Below are 20,421 nucleotides of genomic sequence, written 5' to 3' on the forward strand. Positions count from 1 at the left end.
GGTCTGGGACAAAATAATTTGTCTCCTTCCATGAAAAATAAAGTCAGTACAGTGAAACGTTTCCTGCAAGAGAATGTTAAGTAAAACTCCTTCAACAGAGTGATTTTCCAATGGAAAGCTTTTAATTCAGCACTACACAACAGTGAGGAACATTTAAAAAATTAAAGATGATAATACAACTACTGAACCCATTGTGAAAACTAGTTGTACTAGTTGTTACTAAAAAATGTGGATGACAGTGGCAATCCATATACCTCCACTTCACAGAGTATTAGATGCTCTATACGTCCAGGAATCACCACAGTAACATAGCGTCCCTCCATCCCATTGCACTCATAGGTCACGGAAAACCCAGCAGGAATAGACGAGATTATGTCACACCTGAAAAACGAGAGTTGATAAATAAAACTACAATATTTGATAACTAACACACTGCATGTAAACTACAGCACTCAACCATTGTTTTCAGCAACAACAACTGCAGTGAGTTGGGAGAGAGAAAGAAAGAACACATAGGCTATTACTGGCCGATCCTCTCCAATTGTTTAGAATTGGACTCTGGGCGTTTGGGAACAGCTGAGGGAGGAGGCTACTTGAAACTGCGAGTTTCGGTCGGTGTGAGCGAGCGGACTTTCAGTTGACAGTAATTAACACCCTTTTGAACAATCTAAGCTGTGCGAACGTCAGAGGGCGGTCTACGCTAATTCATCATTAGTGAGAAACGAGGACAGCTGCATGCAATTCCTGTCAGCATAACAATAGAGGCTGTTGCTGAAGCGTCAGGCCTCGTTTCAGCCGTACTCGTTTAAGACGGACACGGTCAAGACGAGCAAGTTTACCTGTGCAAGTTCACCGACCACAGGCGCCGACAAGGCAAAAATGTGCCATTCCACCATATCTGTTATCACCATCGCAGAAAACGGCATCATGCCAAAAGGGGCAGAAATCGCCTTAACCTCCAGCAACTTAAACGGTCCTCACCTACAGAAACCTCCTTCTCCATGGGCTTGTGGAACTGTCAATCCGCAGTCAACAAAACAGACTTCATAGCTGCCTATGCCAACCACCTTTCTTTGGAACTCCTTGCTCTCACTGAGACTTGGATCAAACCTGAGAACACTGCCACCCCGGCTGCACTCTCAACTAACCTTACACTATCCCACACCCCTCGCCCATCTGGACGAGGAGGTGGGACGGGCCTGCTGATCTCCAACAAATGGAAATTCACCCCGCTACTGCCTTCAAACAAATATGTCTCATTCGAATTCCATGCCATCACAATGATCGCCCCAGCAAAACTCTACGTGCTGGTCATCTACCGCCCTCCAGGCCAACTAGGTGACTTTATGGACGAACTTGACACTCTGCTGTCCTCCATCCCTGAGCATGACTGCCCGCTTCTTGTTCTCGGCGATATGAACATCCACTTAGATGCCCCAGGCTCAGCTGACTTTTTGGCCCTGATCCACTCCTTTGACCTCAAACTGGTTCAAAGCCCACCGACTCACAAAGCTGGCAAAGAGCTTGACTTTATCTTCACTCGGAACTGCAGCACAGACACCCTCATGGTGACGCCTCTCCATCTTTCTGACCACTTCTTCATCCAGTTCAACGTCAGCCTAACAGAACAGCCTCCGGCTCCTCAGCCGATGGTCACGTTCTGCCGCAACATCCGGAACCTGTCTCCAACGCACTTTTCCTCTGTGGTTGCCTCCGGTCTACCTCCACTCAACACCTTCTCCTCTCTGGAGGTTAATGAGGCCACAGACTCGTTCTGCTCCACACTCAGCTCGTGTCTAGACGAGCTGTGCCCTCTTACCACAAGGCCAGCTCGATCCAAACACTCTCATCCATGGCTAAATGATACCCTCCGATCGCAGCGCACCAAGCTCAGAGCCGCGGAGAGGAAATGGCACAAATCCAAACTAACTGATGACCTCAAAAACTACCAGACACTCCTGACCTCCTTCTCAGCCAGCATCACTGCTGCTAAGACGGCTTTCTACAATGACAAAATCAACAGCGCTACAGACACTCGAAAACTTTTCTCAACCTTCAAATCGCTACTCAACCCTCAGCTGCCTCCTCCTCCATCCTGCCTTACTGCAGATACCCTCGCCTCATTTTTTACAAACAAAGTGGCGGCAATCAGCAGTCAATTCTCTACATGCCCACTCAACGCATCAGACTGATACCGCACTCCTACAACCTCTAGGGACTGCTGGAACATCTTTCTCAGCATTCACGCCTCTCTCCGAGAGTGAAGTATCTAGACTGGTATCTAGTATCTGGACCCTATACCCACAAGCCTACTTCAGTCCATCAGCCCAACCATCGCACCAGCTATCACACATGTGATCAATGCCTCGCTAACCTCCGGCACATTTCCAACAGCGTTCAAAATGGCCCGGGTAACACCGTTACTTAAGAAAGCTTCTCTCAACCCTGCTCAAGTCGAAAGCTACCGCCCTGTCTCACTCCTGCCTTTCCTATCCAAAGGCATTGAACGCGCAGTCTCCAAACAGGTCTCTGACTTCCTTTCACAGAACAACCTTCTGGATCCAAATCAGTCTGGGTTCAAAAGTGACCACTCTACCTAAATGGCTCTGCTGTCTGTAACAGAAGCCTTAAAAGAAGCCAGGGCGACCGCTCGGTCATCAGTACTCATTCTGCTTGACCTATCGGCTGCCTTTGACACGGTTAATCACCGCATCCTTCTCGCTATACTTGCTAACATGGGAATCTCCGGTTCTGCTCTCTCCTGGTTTGAATCCTACCTCACAGGACGCTCGTTTAACGTATCATGGCTTGGTCAGCTATCTGCACCTCACCATCTCACCACAGGAGTCCCCCAGGGCTCAGTGCTAGACCCCCTTCTCTTTGCTATCTACACCACCTCCTTGGGACAGACTATCCGTTCGCATGGCTTCTCATACCACTGCTATGCAGACGACACACAGCTCTATCTGTCCTTTCCACCTGATGACCCCACGTTTCAACACAGATCTCGGATTGCCTCTCTGACATAGCTACATGGATGAAGGCACACCACCTCCAGCTGAACCTCTCAAAGACTGAACTGCTGCTCCTCCCAGCTAAACCTACCATACACCACGACATCAACATCAAATTTGACTCCCTGTCTGTTTCACCTACCAGGACTGCAAGAAATCTAGGAATTGTTCTCGACAACCAACTAAACTTCTCAGATCATGTTGCCTCAGTCGCCCGGTCATGCCGTTTTGCACTCTACAACATACGGAAAATCAGGACCTACTTGACTCAAGATGCTACCCAACTTCTGGTTCAGGCAATAGTCATCTCACGACTCGACTACTGCAACGCCCTCCTGACAGGTCTCCCAGCCTGCGCAGTGAAACCACTTCAGATGATCCAGAATGCGGCGGCACGCCTGGTCTACAACCAACCCAAAAGGGCACATGTTACCCCACTGCTCATCCAGCTACACTGGCTACCTATGGCGGCCCGCATCAAATTCAAGGCTCTAACGCTTGCCTACAAAGTAGTCTCTGGTTCTGCTCCCACCTACTTGAATGCCCTCATACAGACATACGCTACCTCCAGACCGCTGCGCTCCTCAGACGAACGACGTCTAGCTCTACCACCAGTACGCTCAGGCCAATCCAAACTTTTCTCATCTGTTGTTCCTCGTTGGTGGAACACACTGCCAGTTCCTACAAGGGCAGGGACATCCCTCTCCATTTTCAAAAAACTTCTGAAGACCCAGCTCTTTAGAGAACATCTCCTCTCATAGCAACACTTACAACAAGTCTTGCTGATCCTAGCACTCACCAGCCGTCTTAAACTGACACGTAACTGTTAAAAACAGCACTCACTGATGCACTTATTTTTACTGTACTCTAATGTTTTTAAATTGTCCTAAAATTGTTTGAGAATTGCTCTAAAACTTAAATTGTTTACCATGTTGTTAGTCGCTTTGGCTAAAAAAGCGTCAGCCAAATGAAATGTAATGTAAAAGCAACAATATTTAAAGTAGTCTAGTGAGGGAAACTGCAGATATTGCAAACATAACACATGCTGAAGATCACAGTATGATAGATGGCAATACCAACGTGTGTCTCAATGTACTGTGCATGTTATGATCATGTCAGAATTTTAGATGCACTACTTACCTGGGGTTGTTGACACCATTGTCAACGAGAGAATTTCCTATTCGGATTTCAGCCCCATCCAGTCTCTCTGGAACCCTAACCTCGGTGGTGATTATCACAGAGAAGACTTTATATTTTTGGAGCAAATCCACTCTCCACCAAGGGCTGAGATGAACTTTTGTATGAGCACAGGAGCCATGATCATATATGCCATCACGATTTCCATCAATGGCATTGTATGCAATGCCATGTCCATAAAGGTCAGACAGAGTGGCTTTCCCTTTTAAAGCCACATTCTCACCTGGCGAGAACTCCCAGAGATTCCCAGGGTAATTCTCACCTGCATGGAAACAAGAACACTGGTAAATGAGCTACTAACTAATTACAGCACCATCCACAATAATTCTCAGCTTCTACTGTTGTGCCATTGAGCAAGACACTTAACCACAAGTTGCTCAGAATTATGTAAGTCACTTTGGATGAAAAGTGTGCTAAATTAATACATGTAAATGTATAATTGGCACCCCTGGTAAAGCTGGTAAACAATTATTGGCCCCCGGAATATAATACCTTTGCCAAAAACAGATCAGAACAGATTTCTTTTGTTACAACTTTGAGAAGGGCTGCCCTAGTTGAGAAGCGCAATAATAAACAAACTAAATATGCGTGGTTGTTAATATCCCACTGCACCCCACCCTACTTCCATAGAAATTCAAATCAGTCTCCCCCACCCCTCCACCCACTCTGGCCACCAGCCCCTGAACACACAGGCAGCGGTGTAGCAAGGGTCCGTGTTAGGACCACTCCTGTTGATGATGACTGAGAGACTTCGTTAAATAATTGTCTTAGCAGAGGCAGTGTCTTAGCAGATTAGAGTGTTCTCTAATCATTCTTTTTTTCTCTAATTGGTTTTCTCTAATCAGTAATCCATTATTCATCACTTTCAGCAAATTCTTTCTGTGCCAAAAGTTAGTGGGGATTATGAAAGGCTCTCTCTCTCTGTCTCCCTCTCGTATGTGCGTGCATGCCTGCATGAGTGTGAGTGTGGGTGTTTGTTGAGAAAGAGAGGTGACAGGTGAGGAGTGGGTTTGTATGTGTGCGTCTGAAGTGCCTCCAGAGGAGTGAAGAGCTCCAAAGGCGTCTGATTTCAGCCTCTGAGAAGGAGAGACAATCTCAATATGTGTGGGTGTGGTTGCAGACAAACTTTGGTTTGTTTGGGTTTCACACACGCATTGTTTATAGGTGGACCAAACTGCGTGGGAATTGAGCAGACAGCTCCCTCAGGTGTGTGTGTGTGTGTGTGTGTGAGTGCCAGTTTTGCGGGGCGGTCTTGGCTCATTGTTTGCATTTGTGACTTTAGACAAATTGTGGAGTTTGGAAACAAGTTGTGACTGCAGCTAAAAAACAATCTGATTTACTCAGCTGACCATACATGTATGAAACATTGTGTGCATCTCCTCACGCAGCCACATTTGTCCATGTTTCATGTTATTAGGATTAATCGTGCATGCCATTTATTTAGGAAGTGAATAGGAAATGAAATATAGGCCTACCTAATTTTAGCCAATGATCCAGTGATCTTATAACTCCCATAATTCACTACAGCTAGATCGTTGGACCTATGTTCCACTCCATCTATGGCGGTAGACTTTTAGTATATGATTCAGGGGGGTATTAGGACCAATAAAAACTATTTCTGTTCTGCAATTTTTTTGTCTTTTTGGGCTAGATTGACTGGCCTAATATGCAGTATGCATGTACAGTATGTTATAAGTAAGTATAAGTATATATACTCTTTTGATCCCGTGAGGGAAATTTGGTCTCTGCATTTATCCCAATCCGTGAATTAGTGAAACACACTCAGCACAGGTGAAGCACACACTAATCTCGGTGCAGTGAGCTGCCTGCAACAACAGCGGCGCTCGGGGAGCAGTGAGGGGTTAGGTGCCTTGCTCAAGGGCACTTCAGCCGTGCCTGCTGGTCGGGGCTCGAACCGGGTTCCGGTTCCAAGTCTGAAGCGCTAACCAGTAGGCCACGGCTGCCCCCTGTTCACGTCACCTAGGCCTATAGCTGAGTTAGACAGAAGACGAGCCGCTTGCTCTGTTAAGGAATTTCTGTCCCGCCCAAACTGTGTTAAAATGGTGTGTTTAACAGCAAAAATTTTCCAGTGGGAGGAACCCTTGGACCCTCACATAGGCCAATATGATCCGCAATATCAATCAAAATAGTAATAATAACAATAATGTCATTACAATATCAAATATCAATAATAAAATATAACCGCAAGCGGTGATTAACGGGGTCCGAGCAAAACGAACATGAGGTAGTATAGCTTTTTAGTTTACATATGCTTTGATTGTTTGGGCCCAATTGTTCAAAAGAAACATGATCGGATTTCGGTTATCGGATTTCAGTTACCAGATTGGATCAAATCTTGAAAATGGGTTGTTCAAAGGGAAACAAGGATCCTGAAATTGGATTAGATCACATAATCTATTCTTGGTTTTGATCTGGATAAAACCTTTACTTTGTGTTGTTCAAAACTTTTGAGTTGGATTGGAATTAATTTGATCCATAAAATTAGGATTACCCTGTGCTGTAACGTTATAGTGTGCTAACCTCCACAACCCAACAGTATTGTAACAGTACTGTGTGCTAATCTCCACAACCCAATAGTGTTCTAACAATACTCTATTCTAGAGTGCTAATCTCTACAACCCAATATTATTCTAACAATACTCTATTCTACAGGACTATGTATTTGTCGTGGATAAGATGAAGGGTCTGATAATGGAAGGCAGTGTTTCCCACAGAATTGAATTGTATTTGTGGTGGTAGGTGAGGGGGGGGGGGGGGGGGGGGTTCTGTGTTGGAGACAATAAGATGAACAACCTATAATTATACAGTTATACTTGCCTTGAACGACAAGTCCTGACAAGTAGCTGTAACGTTATAGTGTGCTAACCTTCACAACCCAACAGTATTCTAACAGTATTCTATTCTAGTATGCTAACCTCCACAACCCAACTGAAGGAACTGTATGGGGCGATGTGGGTCGAGGTAGAGTGAGTGTGTGGCGAGCAGGCAGAGCCTCGGTCAGAAGGCTCAATGGGTATGGAGTGATGACACGGAGATAGCAGGTTTCGGTGCAACACAAGTGAACTTTATTTGAGTTTCAATTAATCTGTTCTTTTGTTCTTTACTTGTAAGTGTGCTGCATCAAAGAGGAAACAAACAGAAAATGGAGTAATCAGTGAAATGGGGTAAATCAGTACAGATCCCAACTCACACTCTCCCTGCGCGTCGGGGTTCTGTTCTCCCTGTCGGGACTTATTTTCTGATAATTACCGGCGGACAATACATCAACACAATGAATCTTTAAAAATGATTTTGCTACCATTTCGTGTCTTCTGCTGACAAAATAAATAGTTTGCCACACAGATAGAACTTGACAGTTTCAGGTGTTGCGTGGCAACGTCTTACTAGCTTACTTTCCCTTTCAATGAAATTCCATTGCAATAAGCGAACGGAATTCTTGCGGAGGGATATGAAAGACGTTAATCAACCCGTTGCCATTGACAGCGGTGATTATATACTTTGCCGGTGATTTATTTAACATAGGCCCGAACGTTGGGAAGGCCCATTCATGTGAATGGAATTTTCTGCAGCACTCTGAAGAGCCGTGTAATAAAAACTGATAAATATCACAAAAGTTATAGTGAGGGTCATTAAAGTGATGACTTAACGTTAACTCAAAGACGCACACAAAGCAGGACACACTGGAGTGCTGGGTTGAGATGAACAAAAGAGTGAACTGAGGGCGAGCAAACAATTTATCCTGGTCTGAGCCCCTGCTCCGGAGCTACAGGGTTTCCCAGCAGGTAAACTGGGCGTGGTTAGGTGGCAGAGCCAAACAATCCTGCAATTTCTCCACAGCACTTTCACCTCAAGGACTTTGTGCAGATTTAAGTGTACATTCGAAAATGAGAAACAATATAATAATAATAATAATAATATATATATATATATATATATATATATAAACTTAGGGAGTCTTTTCACCAACAGTATTCTAACAATACTCTATTGTAGTATGCTAACCACCACAACCCAACAATATTCTAACAGTACTCTATTCTAGTGTGCTAATCTCTACAACCCAATAGTATTCTAACAATACTTGGTTCTACAGGACTATTTATTTGTTGTGGATAAGATGAAGGGTTTGATAATGGAAGGCAGTGTTTCCCACAGAATTGAATTGTATTTGTGGTGGTAGGTGAAGGGGGGGTGGGTTCTGTGTCGGAGTCAATGATAAACAGCCTATAATTATACAGTTATACTTGCCTTGCACTACAAGTCCATATTGACAAGTAGCTGTAAAGTTATAGTGTGCTAACCTCCACAACCCAACAGCATTGTATTCTAGTATGCTAACCTCCACCCAGGTAAAAAAGTTGTATACTTTAGTGTGTTAGAAATATGATTCAAGTTTATGAAGTATAAAACAAGTATGCTTACACTTTTTGTACTTTATGTAAAGTATGTTTAATGTGTACTTTTAGAAAGTATACTTCAAAGTAGATGTTATTAAGTTCAACTTCAGTGTACTAAAAGTAAATATACTAATTCTGCAATATTCAAAGTGTTTTTGTAATGTACTTTTAAAAAGTGTACTTGTTAGTGTATTTTAAATGGTAAAGAAGTTTATTTTGGTTAAGTGTATTAAATTGGTAATACTTAGAGTTGTAATATAGTGTACTTATGGAAAGTATATTTTTGGTAAAAGATTGTTTGTATAGTTTCATCTAACTTTTAATAAAATACTAATGTGTGTAGCCTGATATGTCAGCCGCATGGATGGCAATGTGCAATAACCTAGCCTACAGAGAGACACACAGATCAATTTTGGTCATCAAATAATATTTTTTCTTTTGTTGATTTTGTGTCTTAGTAAGTAGTTTGTGATGTAGTAAAGGTTGTGAGAGGATGAATGTGGCATGTTGTTAAATTTATAGGCAACACTGAGTGGCAATCCAGTTGACCAATCACGATGGCTGTTTGAATTTAAAATGGAGTGGGCGGGTCTGTGCACCTTTCGAGCAAAACGTGGTGTGAGCAAACATTAACGTTATTTTATACAGTCTATGCGCTTGTAACTTTATTTGCAAGACAGATAGACTGTAGAGACCAGAAAATGCATACGTTTACGGTCTGTATAAGGTTTCAGGTTTGTCAAAATTAAAGATACTAACATTATAGATTCTAGTCATGCCAGAGACGTTGGTCCTAGAGCCAGAAGCCAGTTGGATCTAAAGTGCCAAGTTGTTCGTTATCAGGTGAGTCCCAAAGCATATTGTTAAATGATTCTGATGTAGCTTACTGTTTATGACATTCGGTAGTCTTTGGAGATGTGAAATTGGTGGCTTAGCAATCTTTCAAGAGTTTGTTTGTAGGCCTATCCTTGCTAGTACAAGCTAGCAATGTCAGATCACATTAGCTAATTTAGCTAACGTTAATGTCATAAACGTTGACCCAGACCCAGAAAACTACATTCGCCTGCTTTGTGTTTGTGGGATTATTGACAAGCGTTGGCTAGCACTAACGTTAGACAAACTATGATGGGAAAAAAGTGTGTTCTTTATTAAGCAACGTTTGCCTAAAGTTCACCAATGTTCTTTAATATAATGTGTGGTGAACCTAGGGTTGCCAACTTTCTGATATGAAAATAAGGAACGGGGGGGAATACACTTTAGTAAGTACACCGGCATCCACTTCAGTTTGGGGGGGGGGGGGGGGGGGGGTATTGAAATTATGTATGTATTATTGTACTAAATAGTGCATCATTTTACAAAATTGTGAGCTATTATTTACTAAAATGCGCACATAATATACTACATTCTATAGCCACTAGCCTACTCATTTTCTATCTGGTGCAAAACAAGAATCATTTCGATGCAAAAACACTTGATAAAGAAATAACTGTTAGTACCAACATAACTGCTAGCAAACATTAGAGCCATTCCAACTGTTAGTTATCGTCAACTATCTACCTAAATAATTTAACCATTTAAACTATCCACCTATTTAACTGTTCAGTCATTCCAACTATATTAAACCTCATCTACCTAGCAACCAATATAGTTTGTTTTTACTCTGTATGATATTTTACATCATATTTTTGCATTTTCATGCACTGTATTTCCTTCAGGAAATGCTTTTCTAGTTCTTATTCTTCTTCTAACGCACTTAATGCAGCTTCAACCGTTTAACGTAGAAACTTCATTCAAATTATGTTACGTAGGTCTTACTTAGGACATGGGTGCTATGTATTTTTCATCTTTGTAACTTTTATACTTTTTAAACTATTAATTAAAAACTAATCAAAATTTCCCCATAGACTTAACATGGGCTGATGACATCACTATAGAGCCGTTAAGCAATTAGAATCCTATGGCAGGTGTTCCGGCCACCTGCATCAACTGCCACTCTCAGGCTTTAAGCATACAAACTGGCCCTATTAAGACTACACATCCTGTTCAACTGCTTCCTCTGCCAAAAACTGTTTCAAAATAAAAGTCCTCACTACAATATTTCACTGTTAAACAATTTAACCCTTTAAACTACTGAACTTTTTAACTGTTCAGCCATTGTAACTGTTACTTGTCATCAACTATGACTCCTACCCACTGAAGCTAGTTAGCATGTTAGCATGCTAGTTAGCATTTTTAGCAAAACTGTTAAAAATGATTAGCTAAGTAACGTAGTTAGCATGCTAGCGTGTTAGCATGCTAGTTAGCATTTTTGGCAAAACTGTTAAAAATGATTAGCTAAGTAACATGGTTAGCATAGTTAGCATACTAGTTAGCATTTTTAGCAAAAAAAACTTGGTTAACATTATTATCTTTGATAACATAGTAGCATAACTGCTAGCAAACATTAGGGCCATTCCAACTGCCAGTTATCGTCAATTATCTACCTAAATAATTTAACTATTTAAATTATCCACCTATTTAACCGTTCAATCATTCCAACTATATTAAACCTTATCTACCAAGCAAATCATTTAACTATATAAACTATCCACCTATTTAACTGTTCAGTTATTCCAACTATATTAAACCTCATCTACCTAGTTCAGTCATTCCAACTATATTAAACCTCATCTACCTAGTTCAGTCATTTGAACTATATTAAACCTCATCATGTTGGTTGCCAATTAGCACATCATCTGTTTTAACAATATATTTCACACCATATGTTTTGCATTTTCATGCACTGGTAATTCCCTGGAATTTTCTAGTTCTTATTCTTCCGCTAACGCATTTAATGCAGCTTCAACCGTTTAACGTAGAAACTTCATTCAAACTATGTTACGTAGGTCTTACTTGGGACATGGGTGCTATGTATTTTTCAGCTTTGTAACTTTTATACTTTTTAAACTATTAATTAAAAACTAATCAAAATTTCCCCATTGACTTAACATTATGATTATGACATCACAATACGGTCGTTAAGCAATTAGAATCCTATGGCAGGTGTTCGGGCCACCTGGATCAACTGCCAGTCTCAGGCTTTAAGCAATACAAACTGGCCCTATTAAGACTACACATCCTGTTCAACTGCTTCCTCTGCCAAAAACTGTTTCAAAATAAAAGTCCTCACTATAATATTTCACTGTTAAACAATTTAACCCTTTAAACTACTGAACTTAACTGTTCAGCCATTGTAACTGTTACTTATCATCAACTATGACTCCTACCCACTGTAGCTAGTTAGCATGTTAGCATTGCTAACATTGTTAGCATTGTTAACAAAACTGCTAAAAATTATTAGCTAAGTAACATGGTTACCACCATATGTTTTGCATTTTCATGCACTGGTAATTCCCTGGAATTGCGTTTTCTAGTTATTATTATTCTTCCCACCAAATTTCTGCATCTAATTCAGCTTTAACCGTTTAACGTAGAAACTTCGTTCAAACTTTGTAACGTAGGTCTGGAAAAGGACACGTGGGGAATGTATTTTTCACTTTTGTAAACTTTTTGAGATATTAAAGGTCTCATCTCATCGTTTTTTCATTAATTTTGCCATGGTCTCTAGTATTAATGAATGCCCTTTGAGCCGGTTTTGGTGAAAAAAATGCTCTTTCATTTCATGCTATTCTAGTTTGGTGGGGAAGGTGGGAGGCGAGGAACAACAGGATTTGCCTCTTGCTCATGAATATTCATGACATTGAAAGTAATTGTGGTGAATAATTACTTAATATTAATTTTAGACTGGCGAATTTCAGGAAAAACTCAGGAATCAAGTTTATTCTGTTACAAGCAGAGAGGGTACAAAAAAAGGTCTATGGTCTATGTAGGCCTAGCCCAGGCCTGAAAGGCCTAGGTTGGCCTGTAGCCAACTTCTCCTCTCTTCCGCTCTACATCCTTAGTCCAAGTCTAAAAATCTAAAATCTGACAAACATTGCAGTTTAGTTACTTTTAAATGCTTTAAACAAAGAAAAAAATGGCGCCAAAAACAAGCCCACTTGGTTGGTTCTCCACTTGGTATCAGACACACCTACTCACACCCACTTCACACCTATCCATTCTTATCAGAATAGCATGAGGAGAGATATCATATATATCAGAAATATCACTTATAGAATGTTCCAAACATTCTCACAATCAAATCATTACAATCCTTGTACTGAGACTATCAGAATGATACCAAACATGAATACATTTACATTTCATGACACATGGATACATTATATCAAGGAAACATCCTTTGTCCTGTGTAACTGATAGGCCTTGAACCACCACATTAGCATTTGATTGGGGGAGGGGAGGGTGTCTTTGTTTTAAACCAAGAAGGGTCACATGGCAATTCAATTATTAATAATTTTAACCGTAAAATTATTGCTATCAACATGTTAATGACCTCGCCTCTGATTGGCTTACAGTACTGTGATGCTCCCTCCCGTGCGTCCTCATCTGATTCTGCCTGTGCTATGCTCCATATTCAACTTTACAGTGCTAAAACCTGGCTAAAACTCGAGTCAAAACTGTTGCACAAAATGTCTTCGGAGATACAACTTCATGTGTTTGATCCTAGTATCCGAGTAGGAAGAAGAACCGCTTCCTGATCGTTTGTTGGTGAACGTTGGTTTAATAGAATGGTAACAATTGCATGTCAGCTTAAAATTTCTCCTAAAAGAGGTAAACGTTTGTGGCAATCGTCATCTTGCATTCAAGTAATAAACAGTTGGAAACGTTTTAAAATAAAGACCTATTTCTTTACACAGTCAAAAGTCTTTGCTTATTTTACTTAACAACACAGGTTATAAGCACCCTAAATGCAGTTCAGCCACTGACCTAGCCTGCTAATTGTATGCTATCGGAATAGATGGTTATGGTTTGAATTCCATGATACTATCATTGAAAGACCACTTGGTCATAGCTCAATATATATATATATATATATAGAGCTAAATGCAAACACACTTACCTACTCCTAGCTATATTTGGCTGGAATTGCACCAGAATGCCTACAGAAGCAGAGAACGTGTGCTGCAAGACTTCTCCAGTAATGAGAATAAACTATGGCTTTGATAGCCTACATTGGCAGAGGTTAGCCTACTCAAGTTGTTTTCTGTCACGTATGACCCTTAGGAAAAAGTACTATAGGAATCTTATAGTATAAGACTACTATAGAAAAACTATAGCAGTTATAAGATATTATAGAGTTATTAGTAGTACTTCTACAGTATGTCCCAAAATACGTATTCCTATAAGATTACTATAATACGTTGTCCCAAAATACTATAAGATTCCTATACTACTTTTTCATAAGGGGATTGCTCATGTGGTTAGAAAAATGGGCAACACCAGTACCCCTGTTTGTATGACCCTGTACCCAGGATTAGAACCAGTCTGCCTTAACATAATGTACTCCCTTTAAAATGCACTAAACATTCGACTATGACGACTATGGCCCCCTGTGAGACAGAAGATATGAAAGGTAAGATAAACCTTTAGCCTAAAAGGGACAAAAACTGATGCAACTCCTAAAACAAATATACAAAACACATTTGTTGGCTGTGATGATTCTATTACATTGCTCATTGATTGCGCTGGGCCATAGGTGGAGCCATCAGGTGTTATTGTGGACATGTCACTTTCATCCTCCTCTTCCTCTTGATCAACCCGAGGTCTTCTAGCTGGCCTTGGATGAACAGGCTTGATGGGAGTAGAGGTAGCAGGCCCCCGTGTCCATGGTGTATCCGAAGTGCTTGTATCAATACTCATACTTTTCATTAAGTATTCTGTTTGGGTACCTAAAGTAAATAAATGTGTATTACTGTCAAGTTACAAGATACTAATAGTACACAGGACATTCACTATCTCACACAAAACTGTACTGGCACAATGGAAACAAAAATATTTTAGTGACTGTGATAAGGTGTATGATGTACATCCACAAGAAGACATTCAGTAATTCAGTAATTATTTCTGTTATGCAATTCATGGGTTTCATCAGGTCCATTTACACAGGTGTATTAATCAAGCACCATGCAGTCTGCATTCATAATCGAGGTACTTGATTTTATACACCTGTGGAAAGTGAACTGATGAAACCCATGAATTGACTTTCCCAAACATTGCCTACTAGAAAAAGACTTCTAGAAACTAACTAGCACAACAATAAAAGTTAGATCACAAACCTTTGCTTCTAACGTGATGACCTAATGTAGGCTAGAAAGCTGTGTAGCCCAACATGAGGATGTGCTCTGGAAGACATACAAAACACTAAGTAAACAGCAAGTAATCAAACAAAACATCATTTTAGGCCTACAAAGGCCAATGTAATAATGGCAAGAAGACATAAATTAGACTGAAGTGTAAATACCTGGGCTCTAGTGATAGCAACTTAGCCTAATAGTGCACGGGTATTGTGTTTTTGATTTTCTCTGTTTAGACTAGAACAATACCAGTCCTTAGTTGAGCATAAGATATTGTTGCCAATATTATTATTTGTGGTTTAACGCTTAGGTTATAGGTTCAACAAGCTAAATGTCTGGGTAGTGTGGTCATACAGTTCCTTATGAGTGTAGCTACACCAGGCATGTAACTGAAGCATTCCATTCGCGTTGCGTCTTCTGCAACAATTAGCTTCCAATAGGTCTAATCAATAGAAGTAGCTACACCTGGCGCGTGGCCTGTAGGCTATGTTAAAAAAATAGACCATTCCTCTAATGGATTTTACCAGAGCCCTTCCTATTAGACATTCTCTATGTGATTTTACACATCGCGAACAGAACACTTCAGTTACATGCCTGGTGTAGCTTCCTGTAATATAGGCTAGCCTAAGCCTAGCTTGTGCCCTTTTCATGCATGCTAACGTGAAGAATATGAACATGCTATTTTGTAACAGTCGTTAAACGTTCCACATACTCGACGCACCCGACCGGTAGCGTGACAATGTGACGTCACAGAAGCGCCGTAACCATTTATACTTGCGCGTCATGGTCACGACACTAGTTGCAATATTCTCCTGAACAGAGGTGTCGCTGTTGTGAAAAGATTAACGCTAACTACGTTACACAGCAGAAGAAGCTGCATTAAGAAACACTAGTAGCAGAGAATGTAAACGGGCTCTGCTATTAGCTAGCCTCTGTGATGGTACTTCAGACTTTGGTTGCTACTATTCACAACTACCACCATCATTATCATCTAGTTTCCAAGGTGTGCGCACAGGTAGATAGATAGATGGATATATAGACAGATACTTTAGTCATCCCGAGGGAAATTTTAATAATTTAAACAGTTTAGTTAGCTGGCTAGCTAGCTAGCAGCTGGCTGAGTTTGTGTAATTTCCTGAAGTGGAGAGAGATTTTGTTCAGGCCTTAATAGATATCCTTTGTTTGAAAATAAATCGTTTCTATTCTTTCCTCTTAATTCCATGTGTTGCAACTCTCGCTGGTAACTTTGTTAACTTATCCAGCAAACTATTAAAAATTCACGACTGTATCAAAACACTGCAATTCTCGCTTGCCCTCGAACTAGTCCATCTTCCTGTTTCCACTTTGTCGCGCTCGTCTGAAAAAAAATGAGTTGTGCGCTACCTCGCGCTACCTGGCTAAAATCCTGGCGCGCCAGCAAGATCTACGTCATTTTGACGTCACGGTGTCGCGCTACCAGTCGGGTGCGTCGAGTATGTAGAAGCCCTTAGGTGGAAAAGTTTGTTTGTACTTACAGCCTGTGAGCTGGTGGTCGATCGTCGTGACGTACAGGTCCAGGTTTTCAGAACATCGATGCAAAACCACTTTCTAACTGTAGGCAGGCACAGTGAGTGTGGTCGAAATGATTGGAACACAGAACTAATGTTGGACTATACTTCGGTGGTGGTGTTCCAACAATAAATTACAACCATTTCTTCCTCAACTCTTCTTTCTAAGGCAAGACATGCAACATTGATGTGTTATTGCCACAAATAACACAGGCACGAATTTGCTCCGCCTTGTTAGCAACTTGCTGTTAGCTCCTACTAGCTGCAGAGAGACAATCTCCTGGCCAAAATCTTCCTGTCTTCCTGTGGGCGGTCACAAGCCAAGGTGGGCGAGGCCATGAATAATTGTTTTCCCTGCGGCGTCACAGGGAAGGGCCTTTTCTGATTCGCTTGTTTTTCTGTGTATTTTCTTTCATTGGCTAATGCGGGCAATGGGGGTAGAAAATCATTTTCACGTGCAGCATGCATATGCAACTTGGAGTGAGCTATAGTATTTCGAAAGGAACAAGTATAAAACGGTTTCTCGGTGAATGAGACCTTTAATAAAAAACAAGCTTATTTTTCCCCATAGACTTAACATGGGCTAATGACATCACAATGGGCTAATTAACTTGATTTGCACCTGTATCAACTTCCAGCTGCTCACTACTAGGACCCATCAAAGGGCCAGTTAAACTGATTGCACCTGTATCAACTGCTTTCTGCTTAACTAGGCCAACTCTCTCTGTGTCTCTCCATTCTACAAGGATATAAGGCACATTCCATCCAACTTTCTATCCATTCATCCTCTTCAAACCATTCACTCATCCACCCATTAAACTATCCACCAACATCCATTAAGCAATCTGCCTATCAACATCCATTCAACTTTCTGTCTATCGACATCCATTACACTATCTAAATTCAACTTTTAAAATATATACTGTCTCAGTCTTTAAGCATACAATCTGGCTCTATTAAGACTACAGATTCTGTTCCTATTTCCTCTGCCCACAACTGTTTCAAAATAAATGTCCTCACTACAATAATTCACTATTAAATAATTTAACTATTTAAACTACTCAACTATTTAACTGTTTAGACATTTCAACTGTCAGTTGTTATCAACTATGACTCCTGCCAACTGTTTCCAAATAAAAGTTTGTTTTGCATTTTATGTTGATATACAGTATATTTATATTTTCATGCACTGGTAATTTCCTCGAAATTACATTTTCTAGTTTTCATTCATGTCAATAAAATGTTTTTTCTCATAAAGTGTAATTTATCATGTAACACAATAGGTAGGAGAGTACTAATAGTACAATTTTAAATCACACTAATATTATACTTAAATTGCATGCCTTTATAATGCTTAAAGTATCCTAAGACTAAACTTTTATTAACATAACTGCAAACTTTCAAGGCACTTATTGTAGTCAGGAAGTACATTTGAAGTTAATTTAAATTATTACAGAAGCATGCCAAATGAATAGAAATGAGAAGGATAAGAGTGTATTCAAAATACACTACTACACTATTATTAGTTATACTGTAATGCCTTTTAAGTACATTTCCAGTACACTTGGGATGTTACAAAAGTGTACTGTGACTGTGTTCCGAATGCTCATGAATCTCTTTTTGTATAATGTACTTAAGAACACTTAAAGTTTGAAAAAAATTGTTCCATTTTAGCATACAATTTACACTTGAAGTGTAGTCAAATAGATTTTAAGTTGAACTTAATACATTTGAATACACTTAATACAATTGAATACACTTAACTACACTTGGATTTGACGAAAAAAGTACGAACTGTACTTAGTACACTTTCAAAAAGTATATTTTTAATAGCTTTTTTTTTCACCTGGGCACAACCCAACAGTATTCGAACACTAATGCTTCAAGTGGGATTTGAACTCTCAACCTAAGGATCTCCAGTACAAGGCATTATCCCACTGAGCCACTGTCAATCCTACATATTGGCCAGTCACATTCACATGGTGAAAATGTAAACACACAACAAGAAAAACTCAAAGCATACATTTGACAATAAAATGAAGGGCTTTCCTAAAAGAGTACACCTGAAAACTTTTTGAAATTCTGGGGCAATTAGACATTTGTAGAGATGAACACTAATGGGTGAAATATAAATATGATAGACGTAATGATGAAGGAAAAATAGTAAACAAAGAAGTTGTGTGTCCTGCTTTGTGTGCGTCTTTGAGTTAACGTAAGTCATCACTTTAATGACCCTCACTATGACTTTTGTGATGTTTATCAGTTTGTAGAGTAGCTCTGCCATCATGTGTAAAGTTAAGGTCTTTGTTTGTTGGTTTGGTGTGTTGGAGTCCTATGTGAGAGATGATTAGATGATGTTGGTTGACTTGGGATGTCAAGTATTGTTTAGTTGTACCTTATATAGCCATATGATTTCAGTTTATTGTTGTGAGTTGGGATCTGTACTGATTTACCCCATTTCACAGATTACTCAATTTTCTGTTTGTTTCCTCTTTGATGCAGCACACATACAAGTAAAGAACAAAAGAAGAGATGAATTGAAACTCAAATAAAGTTTTTGTTGTGTTGCACCGAAACCTGCCATATCTGTGTCATCACTCCATACCATTGAGCCTTCTGACCGAGGCTCTGCCTGCTCGCCACACACTCACTCTACCTCAACCCACATCGCCCCCTACAGTTCCTTCAGTTGGGTTGTGGAGGTTAGCATACTAGAATAGAATACTGTTAGAATACTGTTGGGTTGTGGAGGTTAGCACACTATGCTACTAGTCAGGACTTGTCGTGCAAGGCAAGTATAACTGTATAATTATAGGCTGTTCATCTTATTGACTCCAACACCCAACCCATCCCCACCCCCCTTCACCTACCACCACAAATACAATTAAATTCTGTGGGAAACACTGCCTTCCATTATCAGACCCTTCATCTCATCCACGACAAATGCATAGTCCTGTAGAATAGAGTATTGTTAGAATAATATTGGGTTGTAGAGATTAGCACACTAGAATAGAGTATTGATAGAATATTATTGGGTCTTGGAGATTAGTACACTAGAATAGAGTACTGTTAGAACACTGTTGGGTTGTGGAGGTAAGCACACTAGAATAGGGTATTGTTAGAAAACTATTGGGTTGTGGAGATTAGCACACTAGAATAGAGTACTGTTAGAATACTGTTGGGTTGTGGAGGTTAATACACTATAACGTTACAGCACAGGGTTATCCTAATTTTATGGATCAAATTTATTCCAATCCAACTCAAAAGTTTTGAACAACACAAAGGTTTTATCCAGATCAAAACCAAGAATAGATTATGTGATCTAATCCAATTTCAGGATCCTTGTTTCCCTTTGAACAACCCATTTTCAAAATTTGAAATCCGATAACCGAAATACAATCACGTTTTTTTTTAAATAATTGGGCCCAAACAATCGAAGCATATGTAAACTAAAAAGCTATGCTACCTCATGTTCATTTTGCTCGGACCCCGTTAAATCACCGCTTGCGGTTATATTTAAGTGGACTGTCTGCAGGGAATGTGTCTGACCAATCATGAAAAAAAAAAAGGAAACATCAATTTGAGGATGAAAATAACAGAAAAGTGGTTATTAATAATAACATGCAGTTATTCAACATAATCCCATATTTTGAGATACACAGACATGCGGAAAAGTGTCAAGTGCCTCTCCTGCATAATTTAATTTGATGTTTTTACCTTGACAGTCAGCCAGGACAGTTAGTCCAAGTAAATGAAGAAAGGAAGGAAGAAAAAACACCCTCATCCTGTCTGTAAAAAAAATACAACGCAATGTCTAGTGAGTCAATGAATGGCCTCTACCCAAACTTTTCAACGTTCTATTCATTTATATCAGAGCTCCCGGAGTGTGCATACCTCAAGACACACCTACCTTCAACACCCCTGAAAAATTAGAAGAGTCCTAACAATGGATTATTCCTACCACTGAAATCAAGAAGACGCCTATGTAGTAGGTATGTCTGGTTTAGGCTAC

The 20,421-nt window shown here is 40.2% G+C and overlaps 1 protein-coding gene across 1 annotated transcript; it reads right to left on the reverse strand.

Annotated features, from left to right (window-relative positions):
- Positions 1–108: 108 nt before the first annotated feature.
- Positions 109–20,350, reverse strand: LOC121696255 (fucolectin-like). Its single transcript, XM_042077630.1, has 4 exons — positions 20,320–20,350; positions 20,127–20,198; positions 4,155–4,473; positions 109–381 (listed from the first exon to the last, which is right to left on the reverse strand). Exons 2-4 carry the CDS (start codon positions 20,191–20,193, stop codon positions 210–212), a joined length of 558 nt encoding a protein of 185 aa, XP_041933564.1. The 5' UTR covers positions 20,194–20,198; positions 20,320–20,350; the 3' UTR covers positions 109–209.
- Between the last annotated feature and the right edge of the window lie 71 nt (positions 20,351–20,421).

The sequence above is a fragment of the Alosa sapidissima genome, chromosome 21, assembly GCF_018492685.1.
Source record: "Alosa sapidissima isolate fAloSap1 chromosome 21, fAloSap1.pri, whole genome shotgun sequence".
NCBI lineage: Eukaryota > Metazoa > Chordata > Actinopteri > Clupeiformes > Clupeidae > Alosa > Alosa sapidissima.

Coding starts and splice junctions, on each gene's coding strand:
- LOC121696255 (XM_042077630.1), bottom strand. CDS start 20,193: ATGAGGGTGTTTTTTCTTCCTTCCTTTCTTCATTTACTTGGACTAACT. Junction 4,474..20,126: donor TGTCCTGGCTGACTGTCAAG/GTAAAAACATCA, acceptor GTTTCCATGCAG/GTGAGAATTACCCTGGGAAT. Junction 382..4,154: donor AATGGTGTCAACAACCCCAG/GTAAGTAGTGCA, acceptor CTCGTTTTTCAG/GTGTGACATAATCTCGTCTA.